Source organism: Choristoneura fumiferana, chromosome 5 (assembly GCF_025370935.1).
Source record: "Choristoneura fumiferana chromosome 5, NRCan_CFum_1, whole genome shotgun sequence".
NCBI lineage: Eukaryota > Metazoa > Arthropoda > Insecta > Lepidoptera > Tortricidae > Choristoneura > Choristoneura fumiferana.
This window is the reverse complement of record NC_133476.1, coordinates 21000064-21013782: the sequence shown is the minus strand read 5'-3', so window position 1 is coordinate 21013782 and position 13719 is coordinate 21000064. Positions and strand designations below refer to the sequence as shown.

The 13719-nt window shown below is 37.2% G+C and overlaps 1 protein-coding gene across 1 annotated transcript in view; it reads left to right on the top strand.

Annotated features, from left to right (window-relative positions):
- Positions 1-13719, top strand: part of LOC141427743 (disintegrin and metalloproteinase domain-containing protein unc-71-like) — a 477668-nt gene that overhangs the window by 300433 nt on the left and 163516 nt on the right. Inside the window, exon 4 of the mRNA XM_074087335.1 lies at positions 10109-10159. Coding sequence (XP_073943436.1) covers positions 10109-10159 — 51 coding nt within the window. The remainder of the gene's footprint in view (positions 1-10108; positions 10160-13719) is intronic.

Here is a 13719-nt window from a genome sequence, read left to right as displayed (position 1 = left end):
TACAACTGAAAGATAGATGCACAGAAAAACCAGAAAGAGAGACAAGCGATGGGAATCGAACCCAGGTCCTCAGCATTCCGTGCTGCGTGCTGCTACACCACCACTGGACAAAATAACAAAATAATAAAGTAACAAAATTTGGAGTTGAAATAAAAAATACAAAAAGACTCCAAAAACCAATCTTAATTAAGACTTGTTATAGCATAATGACAATGTATGGTTTAGGTACAGTCACCAGCACCAATATCTGACACAACAAGCGTGCATTAATATAAATATCTGATACGACTTTATTTCTAGGGCCGGAAGGACGTATCAGATATTTTTGCACGCTCCGCTGTGGCAGGTATTAATGCTGGTGACTGTACCAACAATGTCATTTTTTTTCAGGAGAGCGTTTTCAAAATATTTTTATGTTTTATATATATACCAGCCGTGAAATCTCAAATTTGCTATTTTTGGAGGTTACGTGACATTAGCCATTTTTGGTTACACAACATTGCCGTTATGACTTATGGCTAGCGATGATTTATGTCAGAATTTCATTATAAAAGTTGATAACTATTTTACGAAATCCTGCGCCCCCCACATCAAAACGAATCACTTTGTCAGTCATTTCCACGTGACATTGGCTACATAGAACTACGCTAGCCATTAGTACCGACCTTTCCGCCAAAGATCCGGTCAAAGAAGTATCGTCACAAAATGAAATTACTCCCTTTCCTGCTCCCTTGCCTTGATATAAACTTAGCTTTGCCCAACCTTATATCAGAGGATGTAAGAGCCATTTTTTGCGAACAGAATCAGAATAGATTCTGAGGTTATATAGGGTTCGTTTTGTTGTTACAATTGTATCAATATTGGACATCGTAACTCGATTTTCGAACTGAGTGCGCGTTGTCAAGTCACTCTCAAGCACGATAGAATAGCGGACGTTTTTAGTGTTTTTTTTTGTCAAAGTTCTACTTGAAATGCTGGTGGCTCACATCGTTTAATTTATAGAACTGTCCGCTGTTGCAAATTTACGTCAAATCTGATTGTTTTACAATTGTGATATGCACATATTATAAAGTGGACTTAAGCAAATGTATTTCAATCTTATTCAGTTTCAGTACAATGTATATTTTTAATAGTATGCCACTCATTGATCGAAATCATAATATTATTTATTTCAATTATCTTGTTACATAATGATTGTGGTCAGCCATGACATGATAATAATAATAAGTTATACTTACTACGAACTAAGTTATACTAAATAAACGACGATCGGATCGCCAAGTGGTTATAGAACCTGACTACGAAGGGTTCGATTCCCGGCCAGGGCAGATATTTGTATGAATAATACGAATGCTGATCTCGGGTCTTGGATGTTTAATATGTACCTATGTATGTATTTATCTATATAAGTATGTTTATCCGTTGCCTAGTATCCATAATACAAGCTTTGCTTAGTAAGGGACCAGGTCAATTAGTGTCCATCGTCCCATGATATTTATTTTATTTATTTTAAACATGAAATAGTTTTTTTTATACTTATTAAATATCTTGATAGAAAAAAATAGTTTTCGAGATAATCAATGCCACGTCACAATTTCTTTACAATCCATTTTATAGACCTTTTACAAAATACAAATAGAAAAATTTATTCTTTATGTCATTGAAAACACGTTTTATGGTTTAAGCGTTGTAATGGGCGACACTGCTCTTCCTTAGGTAACAAGGTTTTACGCGCAATAGATTACATTTCTTCATTTACCCAAACATTAAATTCTGGCAACTTTTACTCAAAACGGGCAACACTTTTAAAAAAATCCCATTCCGGGAACGAGCCGTCAAAAATCATAAAATATTACTGTTGCGCGGGAGGGTGGAAGAATCCGGCGCCATTACTGTGATTGTGGTCGTTATGTAGGTGATATTTATGTTTTTTGCATGCAAGCTAAGGATTTGTGCCTCGGTGTGTCATTAGGAGAGAATTGATTATAATTAAATAAAATTCCTTGTCCTTACATTGAATACGGAGAATTATATAATGGTACCTTTCCTGGATTCTTCGTTGAATGTTAAAATAGAGGTGATAAGTTAGCTCAGTACTTTATTTAGTCAGTAATCTCAAAATAATAAAATAACTTACAATCAAACTTGTTTGCTAACTTGTTTATTTCCAATGTTCTAATCTTGTTCCGAATTTGATATTCTTGTATGTAATCATGTTGTGGCAATAAATGATTTTTATTTTTTATGTCATTCGAAACTTGAAACTGTTAAATAACATGCAATGGATTACCCTGGATTCATATTCATTACTCTCATACACAACACAAATCATTAATCAGACAAATCAAATTTAACAACGTCAAGTCTTCTTCCTTTAACCATAGATATTTAAAGTATTACTATAGAGGTTCCAAATCATTACTTTAACAGAAATAGAAGATCTATATTTTTCTTTCTTATATGAATCTTTAAGAAAAAGATGAAGTTCTATAAACTAATGATTCAATGAAGTATTATTAAAAAAAATTGTTTAGGTAAATACTTCTGAAAACCTTTAAAGTTACACTATGAATAAATTAAGAGCCAACTTTTTTATCTAAATTTTTTTTTTATTTGACTGGATGTAAAACGAGCAAATGGGTCTCCTGATGGTAAGAGATCACCACCGCCCATAAACATCTGCAACACCAGGGGTATTGCGGACGCGTTGCTAACCTAGAGGCCTAAGATGGGATGCCTCACGTGCCAGTAATTTCACCGGCTGTCTTACTCTCCACGCCGAAACACAACAGTGCAAGCACTGCTGCTTCACGGCAGGATTAGCGAGCAAGATGGTGGTAGCAATCCGGGCGGACCTTGCACAAGCTCCTACCACCTGCAAAATTACCTATTTAATAACAATGAAAATTGCGAAAACTACCTTCCTAATTGTAATTGTCAGACAACACTTATTATGACACAGTTAACAAGTATTACACAGTACACTTTACAATTCAGCATAACGCCATTACCGTGAATACAGAATGGCAGTTTTGCATTGCGTTATTACAAAATCTAATGCAAGTTACACGGTTTTACACATTGTACGGGAAATAACTAACTCGTTATGTTATGCTAATGGTTTAATAAGCTAATAACGAGGTGAACGCGCGTCGGAATTTACGTTTGAATACTTGCAATGAACCGTGCAGCTTTAGGTCATAACGTCAATTTTTCTACGTAACTAAAGAAAATAAGTCACGAAGCCCGATTCATAATTGAAGAAAAGACAGATTTGAAAATACAAACTGAAATATAGATGCACAGAAAAACCAGAAAAATAAGACCATCACTGGGAATCGAACCCAGGTCCTCGGTATTCCGTACCGCGTGCTATACCGAGGACCTTGGTTCGATTCCCAGTGATGGTCTTATTTTTCTGGTTTTTCTGTGCATCTATATTTCAGTTTGTATTTTCAATTTAGGTTTTACGGGATGACCGTAAAAGTAAAAATTTGGAATTGAAATAAAAAATACAAAAAGATTCCAAAAAACCAATCTTAAAGACAGATTTTACAGTATAATACAATGACTTTTAAATGTACACTACAATAGTAAGCGAAACAGAAAATAGATACATAGAGAGAAAATTAAAAGGTCTTCTACCAGAAAAACTTTACAACAGAAAAAGTAAGGACTAAGTAGTAAATATTAGTGTTATTGCTTCTACTAAATATCTTTTTATAATTATAATTATCAATACTAGTATCGTATTCAACGCGTCGGTATTGCCGGTTAGAAAATACATCGTAATTTCTCATTATAGTCTGGAAACAGTTACTTTCAAATTACTAAGCAAATTTATTATCGTCTAGTGCCATCTACGAGTATTAGTCATTTATGGCATAGAGTTATACATTAATAAAATAAATAATAATAATAATAAATATCATGGGAAACTTGGCACTAATTACCTAGTCCCAAACGAAGTAAAGCTTGTACTATGGATACTACATACATACATAAAACATACATAAAATCACGCCTCTTTCCCAACGGGGTAGGCAGAGACTACATCTTTCCTCTTGCTACGATTCTGGCATACAACTCTCGCTTCCTCTACATTCGTCAATCTACATATGGATACTAGGCAGCGGATAAACATACTGATATAGATAAATACATACTTAAGAACATATTAAACATCCAAGACCCGAGAACAAACATCCGTATTATTCATTCAAGTATCTGCCCCGGTCGGGAATCGAACCCGGGACCTCAAGCTTCGTAGTCAGGATCCATCCGGCCATCCGTTTCGGTCGTCGGTTGCTTATTTAATTGCTCACGCAGTGCTGGCAGGTATCAGAGATGACATTGTTTTCAATACATAGGTACCATCACTCTGTAATTCGGAAACAATAATTATAATTTTATTGTATTAACTATATCATAATGGTAGATGACCTGACTTTTTAGCCAGACAGCACTACAGTTTTAGCTCGCTTGACGTTTGTATTCCTCTTACTAAAACCTAGTTTAGAAATGCTAGAAAATCGTGCAAGTTGTTTTACATTGCGGCGATCTATTAACGCTTCAAATTCGTCAGCTTTACACTCTCGCTTAAGGACCAAATTGGGCTTTAGTTCTGTGGTAGCGCCCATCCAGTTAATTGTTGAAAAGTCAGAACAACCATTGAAGCTCAACACATTAGCGACACTTTCGACATTATCTCGGGCCGCGGGCGCCACCCAATTACGATGAGATCCACGATAAGATGACACTTTGTCAAACTAGACAAATTTATGCTCCTAGCCAAATTGAACTGGTGTCCAATGAAATATGACCACTATTTTTTCTTGTTTTCAAGCTGTACCTATTTGCTGGAATTTACTGTATTCTGCTTATACGAAATATATTCGGTTTCTTAATAATTGTTTTTTTGGAAACTTTTCCTGGGGATTGGCAACTTTACATGCATTAGTTTTCATGCAGGTACCTTCATGGTTTTCCCCTACACTACTACTAAAAAGTTCATGGTGAATAAGCTTCCTAAATGAAGTGTGATACGGAAATTCAAAAAAAGTCGAAGGCTCTTGCCCATTTTAAACTCGTAATTCTCTGCTTGAGGAACCATAAATTATATCAAAACACTATGCTTCTTAGCGATGACAAAGTGATATCTTATTCACGGCTGAAAGATCAAACTTATTTATAGCTATGTAATACCGACTTAAGTATTTATTTTATGATTACCCCTCATGCGGTTCAGAACTTTGAAATCTATGGATGCAGTTTGATCCATCTTTGAGCTTTGGTCAACTTTGAGCACCTTTGAGTAACTTGTTTTGTTAAGCTTAAGCCAAACTGCAACAAAGTGTGCTCCCATATTAACGAAATGAACACGCCTAGGATCCCACTTATCGCGTTATATTAAAACCACGTCAAACTCTGCTTTCCCTGATAATGTAAGATCTACGAATATGAAAGCTTATTCTAATGATGTTATGATAAACATCTTCTCAGACATAAGAAGCAGTCTACGTTAATTACAGGATGAAGTGTAATGAGCAAAGGTTTTAGCAGTAATTTTAGTAAAGGAACTTCGAATTAACAAATGCTGATACCTATTCCATTCATTGGAAAAGATGATAAGCATCTTACAAAACAAGGAAAAATACTTTAAATTTTAGTTCACCAAAGTGTAGGAAATTCACATCGTTCCTACAGTAAATAAATAAAAACATCCAGCTAGTTACAGACGATCTCAATCCCCTGCATCTTTATTTAATACACTAATATTCCGACGGCGTCTACAAATTAACTCCTAAACGCGAATGCAATTAATTTTAATTAGAGCCACTCAGAGGGTGAGAAAAAAAAACAATTCGACGAAACTGCTGCTTCAGAATGGGGGCACTGGGGACACTGGCCCAAACAACGGGGGCTTTGTGTCTCGACAGTTTCTAGAATGTTGATTTTTCTTCTCAAAAAGCCTCCCCTCAACAAAAACTTCACAGGAACTGAATGTTTAATGAGACATTTACAACGTTGTTTGCCTTGATTCATTTTATTTAAAGTTCTTAAGTACTTGAGCACTTTTTTTAGATTTAGTTTGATAAGTAATATTTTGGTTTACGAACTTTTTACGACATCAAGGCGTTTCTAGTTTCGAGATAGTTAATGACATTTTAATCAGCGTTGACTTTGCATTTACGGGCTCCGTTTTGGGCGCCACTTAGCTTGTGAGCAAACTTCTTAAGGTAAAAGTTAATAACAAGACGTCATGTAAACATGTTTTGGCTCCAGCGACTTGCTTGTGACAGGTATTTTAATTATAACATGAGTGAAATTTCTGTATCACGCAACTTACTTACAAATTAGCTTTGTCTAACATCAACTTGCACCGTATTTTGTGGTAATAATTTGAGCAGCAAAATATTATTATCTGGCCGTAAAGTTCAATAATGGTTAATAATGTAAATCCTGGCTTAACTTAATTCTTACCTGAGTTAAGTCCATGCTGAAGTTTAAGTATTTTTAACTTTTCAGCCGATTCTAATGAAATAATTCACGTTACATAAACTTAAATACAATTTGAATAGACACCTATAATTTGAGTTCAAGCAAGTAAAGTTACGGTTAAGTAACAATAAATCACTTTGAACTCACTTAACTAATTAACCTATGCAAGGTAGGAGGAACATTAATCTTGCCTGAAATAATGCAGTTAACTTGGGTTCCATGTTGGTGCATCTAAGACATTTTATCGACGTCGTTCATAGTTGTAGACATTAATAATAACAAAGTACTTTACGAATCTTGTTATGCAAAACATAGTAAAATATGAACTACTAGCTGTTGCCTGCAACGCCAACTGCGGAGAATCCGGTGTGAAAACTATACTTTTCAGTCCCAAAATATTTCCATACCAAATTTCAACTAAACGGTTCATTGTTTTTAGCGTGAAGATATAACCGAAATACAGAATTAAAGAGTTGCATTTATTTGATTTTGTTTTTAAAAAGATCGTGACTATTTTTTTTTCAAAAATGTCACTACAGTGAAAACGCATTAGACAGTATAACAATAAAGATAAATACACATGACATTATACCAACATTATTTCCTTAAACAAGAATTTAAATTATCACTATATCAAAAACGCAAGCAGTGTACATTATTTCAATTCAAAAATTTTGACTTACAGCAAACTTTCTACATGTTTCAGTGCATTGACGGTAAAAGTGTAGGTAATTTATAATTATGAAATAAAGTTTTCTGTTTTCATACCATAAAAATTCACAAATGTGTAGAAATTTGCAGGCCACTTAGCTTTTCATATTAATTAGCCAGTGCAAGGTGCGTTGAGCACGGGGCCCGCAACAATGCAGCGGCCCCATGTTGGGCGCCACTCTGCGCTCTAAATCACTTCCCGTGTCCTGCAGTAATGGGGCTTCCGCTCTGACCCGGAGCCCGAGAATTATATACACCCGGACGATTTACCGAGAGGCTATATAATCCGGGTACTGTAATTATTTAGTTTTCTCAGCTGAAATCTTGTGGATTTCAAAAGGAACAGAGTTTCCGTCTGGGTGGTTTTTAATACGATGTGATTATTTAATATCTAACGGTGCTTGTAGCTTAACATAAACAGTTTGTAATCTTGCGTTTTGATTTCTAACATAACTGTTTTCATAAGCTATTGGAGTATTTCTGAAGAATGTTCTTGTTTTAAGAGCTACTTTCTGCCACGTTACAAATTTTATTATTTTGCGTGAATTCATGTATCCAAATCGTGAATTCCGAAGCCGTTTTGAAATTGCAGGAATCGTACGATATTTGTTAAGTCGGTATAAGAAAGCCCTCTTATTATGCCATAAAAGCTTACGATAACGTTTCAGTATCGTTATTGTTTAAAGGGCAAAGTCTGTATTACATTAAGATTATTATTATGTCTTATATAATGATAATGTGGAATAAAGGGTGTAATTATAACGAGTTTGTTTCGAAGTTGAAAGCGAAAATTTAATGTCAGCTCAGTTTTTATTTTAAGTCAGTAGTAGGTATTTTTGGTGGCTTGAATAATGTTTTTTTCAAACAGAAAGTCGAGTAAGTATATTTTTTTTGTATAAACCAGCGATGCAGCTCAATGGTGTGTGTGTGTGTGTGTGCGTGCGTGCGTGCGTGCGTGCGTGCGTGCGTGCGTGCGTGAGTGCGTGCGTGCGTGCGTGCGTGCGTGCGTGCGTGCGTGCGTGCGTGCGTGCGTATGTTTGTTCATCCTTCCCGCTAAAACGGATATCGTCCATCCCATCCTCCATCCATTCCATATCCATCCATCATTGGATAAAATTCGGTATGTAATAACACACTGGCTACTTTTTATCCCGATATTCTCACGGAATCAATATACGTCCTACTGCTGGGCACAGACCACCTCTCAGAATCAGAGGACTTAGGCCGCAGTTCCCACGCGGGCCCAGTGCGGATCGGGAACTTCACACACACACAATTGAATTCCTTTGCAGGTTTGTGCATGTTTCCCCACGATGTTTCGTGCATCGTTAAACTCGTGGTAAATTTCAAAAGTAAAATCATTCATGAATTTCTAAACTCAGAGGTGCAAACTGGGGTTTGAACCCACGATCCTCTGCTTAAGAGGCGATAGGTCAAACCACTGGGCCACCACGGCCTTTCTTAGCGTAATTAAATTTGACACGATTGTTTTTAATGCAATGTTTATGAAAACCACGATGTAAATTTTAGAAATGCCTACAGGAATTTAGTAAAATCCCGGTATTCGGATCTAATGGAGGACGCGTGCGAAGCTGCTTTTGAAGCTTAGTAAATAATATTTTTTATCAAAACGAATGGTATCTGTTTCTGGTGAAAACGCTAATCCACCGTAATCTAGGGTTTATGGGCTATTAGGCAAGCGTGCTCCATCTTTGTCCACATCTTCGCTTAGGTACCATCAGGCGTGATTGTGCAAACGCAAATCTTTTTTTTGTAAAAAAAAAGTTGGTCCCGCAGTACAATCTTTTTACAGTAAAAGCCCCAGTGAATTACTTGATGAATACAGTGATGGCTTACTGAGACGAAGTTATACTGCGAGTCGAGTATAAGTGGTTTACGTATACTTGTTTCCAATGTTAGACTTTTATGAATTAAGTAATTTAGAGCAAACTTGACTTTTACGAGTGTTTGTACAAAGTGACATAAAGCAAATTTCACCTGTGTTTATTACACTTGTTTGTTTCTAAGTATTCTACTTTTAGCAACTTGGCTAACTGAAACAATAATCTGACTTACCTGTGTTGCTCAGAAATGTTTAATACTGTGTGAAATCAACAAATATCCATGAACATGATTGTTTTAATGATGATTAATTTTAATTTTTAACCAAATTGTATGGGTTTAAAAAATGCCTAAATAAAAAAAAATATTATTAATAATATTATACATATATATATTTAACCAGTGTGTGTTGCCAATGTCGACATATGGATTCGAGACGTGCTGTTTCACTGTTTGTCTTACAAATAGGCTGGAGATCTATTGGGGAGGCCTTTGTCCAACTGAATACAGTGGACGTCCTACGACTGATATGATGATGATGATGATGTCGAGGTGCATGTGAACCTTTGCAGGTGATAGGACCTTGTGCAAGGTCCGCCCGGATTGCTACCACCATCTTGCTCGCTAATCCTGCCGTGAAGCAGCAGTGCTTGCACTATTGTGTTTCGGCGTGGAGAGTAAGACAGCCGGTGAAATTACTGGCACTTGAGGTATCCCATCTTAGGCTTCTAGGTTGGCAACGCATCTGCAATACCCCTGGTGTTGCAGATGTTTATGGGCGGTGGTGATCTCTTACCATCAGGAGACCCACTTGCTCGTTTTCCATCCGGTCGAATAAAAAGAAAAGAAAAAAAGAACTGCTTATACGCAACAATACGATAAAGGTGCGGTTCCCTGGCGTGTAGAGTTGAAGGCACTTCCAACGGCGTCCTGAAGAGGATTGCGAGTAGACTGTTTTGACCATTCTTAGAACACTGCCGGCACACGGCGCACGGCATTGTAATTCTGTTTTGTTTGAATGAAACATTAACATTTCTTGTATTAATTGTTACAGAAGCTGATTACACACTGGACGATTCATTTTGGAATGAAGAGAGCCCAGTTGGTAAGTAGTTTTAGAATAAAGCTTTTTAAATCGGTTAAAACTTGGATTAAAAAAGATCCGCTGCATCATGCAAATAAATTGCTTAATGAAAATACTTAAGTATCTACGATAATTTCATAACCTAAACGTTCTAATTTCGGATCTAAATTCACTGACAAAAATTAAGAAACCGCTGCCATCTGGGCAATATCTGCCGCGTATAATGCGATTCTTGAAAAATTCACTGACTCGTAACGCAAAATCATCTGGAATATTCCTGAATATTCCACCGCCGTTTCTCACGGGAGGTCGGGAAGCGCGCAATAACCATCCCCGGGACTTAGTCGCCCGTCGTTGTTGATATTCTTTCATATTCCCTGTTTTACTACACCGAGCTTCAATGAGCCTTAAAAATAACGATGACATTACTTATGCAGTGATGGCGGCGTGCATTATGAACGGGCTACAAGGGAATTGATGGTATTATAAACAAAGCGAGTTTCGAGGCTCCCTCTTGATGTTTAGTCGATTGTTCAAGCTGATTATGGAGCTGAAGACCCATATTTATTATTCATAGCCATAAAAAATATCTTTATAGGTATTCCACGATACTGGCGTATGGAGGAAAATATGTTTACGACATCTCATTAAGCTAAACGATGCGGGTATACAGTATCCGCTTTGCTGTCGAAATCTCAGAAACCCCCCGCCTGTTTTAGTCGAAGCTGCTGTTTTCTTTACTAAATTGTCTAACTGACTTTGAAACACCAAAATCAACACAGGCTCCAAAGGATTTCACGGCGAAACAATTTCAAAACAAAATAAATTGGGTCCAGATACACAAACAGGCCCAAATGAATTCGACAAATAGCTAGTAGCCGGCCGAAACCGCTTCAAACAGGTTAGGAGCGGCGCAAACTAGTTCGCGCCGGCTTTGATGTGGGCACGAGAAATTTGAATTCATACGAGTTTAGAATCATAATCGAGGTGGAATGCTTTTTGTGATGATTCGGGTAGAAGTTTGTTATTCGTAGAATAATCCGATCCATCGGGCATTTGGTTTTACGACATAAAAATCTGCCAAGTGCAATTCGGATTTCCGGACTTCGAAATTCCTTACTTTATAGGTATGTATAAATATCCAGCGTTGTCTGAGCCTGGTTCCTAAACAACATGAACGCAGTGAGAGGTCATTTAAGCTTGGTTACGTAAATAGACAAACAGACGTAAAGAAAATAAGATTTTTAGACTTTTCTTAGTGATTGTTCTATAAGAGACCTTCATAACAAATTTCAAGTTTCTAGGACAACTGCTGGAAGTACCCATAGTTTTTCAATGAAACGTCAATAAAGTAAATATCTCCCAAAACACCCATGTTTCATCAAGATTTCTACATGAACATTCGAGTCTTTTCGACAACTCAACACTACGATCTTTTTATGGCACAAGCCTTTGTATTATGCTCAAAATACTAACTGAAACTCGACATTTTAACTTAAGACATGACTTTTACGCCCCTATTCCGTAAATCGTGAATGGTGAATGATGTCGTTTACATGCGGAGCCGAAGCGTTCCGATACACGTACGCAAACAAGTTGCCGCTGGCGCAAGTTATGGCCGATATTTAATTCCGTATGCTTATTTTTCTTTATATTTGTTTAACAAAGTTTAGTTTATATGTTTTCTAAACACATTTTATGTATGCCTTAATGGAGTATATTCTTCCCTTCTCACGGCCGAGGACTCTCGTACAATATTTGAAAAGTCGACTTGTCTCTAATGAAAAACGTACGAATGCGGGATATCGCACTTCAGTTTCCGCGTAACCCGCATCTGCTATGCTACACTGTTATTATAGCCAAAACATTGAGGATACTTATTTTATTTTTATTTAAAGATGTGTGTGATTTTATTTGGTAGAACCTTACGTAATCACTACTCACACTACTTGTACACTTAGGGGCTGTTTCACCATCCATTGATTAGTGTTAACTGATGGTTAAATGTGATGCCGTCCCCGTCTATTCGAACAAAACAAATAGAGTCGGCATGACATTTAACCGTCAGTTAACACTAATCAATGGATGGTGAAACAGCCCCTCAGTGTGTTGTGCTGGCGGGCGTGCGTGCGGGTTCAAGTGCGTGTGCGTGTGTGTGTGTGTGTGTGTGTGTCATCACGATCATTAACCGTTGCAACTTTTTCAAATACAAGATGTACGCGAGACACGAATAAACAGCGACGTTCCGCGCTATCACAATCAAAACACCGGCAGTTGGAGTCGCCTCGGTCATTTACATATCAATGCATGTAAATTCGTACATTCATACATGCGACCACGCGCCCCGCGAGACGTGCCTCGTCTGCTAATCGATTTGCAATCGATTTGCCATCGCAGAATAAGGACGTATGACGATTCAATAGAGACGAGTGATTTCCCCGAGATGAATTTATTCACGCTTGCTGTGACTCGAGATGGGTTAATTTGCATGCTAAGACATGGAGTTAAGTTTTCTGTGGGGTAGAGGGAGTATGTTAAGCGCTACTTGCTTTTTGATCCTACTTTAGGGTACGATTCTGTAGGAACAGCACGGAGACAAGCATAATTGGATCAATCGCAGTAGTTGAAATCCGAATCTCACCCTGCTCTCCTTCATCATCATCATCGGACACGATCTGAATATCGAAAATTGAAATATCGATGGTTAAAATATTGACGGTCAAAATATCGAACCTAACCTAACCTACGCCACTTTCGATATTTTGACCGTCGACTTTTTAACTTTAGGTATATTAATTTTCGATATTCAGATACGTCCCCATTCGTTTATCATTACGCGAGAACTAAGCATATAATACATACATTTATCTGGATACAAAACCGGATAAGATAACTTATTAAAAGTGAGAGTCGTATTTAATCATCCAAATCAGACTTCCTTAATTCAAGACACATTTCAATAAACAATAGTTTTCAGTCCTTGCTATTATTTAGAAACTACAATGCACCTACTGAAGCATAATTTCAAAGTGAACAAAAACTTTTCGCACCCAATATTTTACTTTGCCTTTTAAACCAGGCCAGTGTTCGGGAAGTTCATTCATTTAATTGTATGCAGGTAATTTGGTGTAGTTTAAGCGCCTGCACGCGCAAACAAAGGCCGCGGTCACCCGTGCATATCGGAGATGCATTATTATTCATGTACCTAGGTACTGTGAAATCAATCGTTTCTTGTTGTGGACACGGACTTAGGATGAGATTTGGTTGTGCAGCAAATAACTTCAATGTATCTATTGGCAAGATATAATAATATGGCTTCATTAGAAATTTACCCTCCGGAACAGCTGGACAGATTTTCACTTGGACAGATTAGCAGCTGGACAGATTAGCAGCTGGACAGATTAGCAGCTGGACAGATTCTCACTTGGACAGATTAGCAGCTGGACAGATTTTCACTTGGACAGATTAGCAGCTATACAGATTTTCACTTGGACAGATTCTCACTTGGACAGTTTAGCAGCTGGACAGATTTTCACTTTGACAGGTTATCAGCTGGACAGATTTTCACTTGGACAGATTAG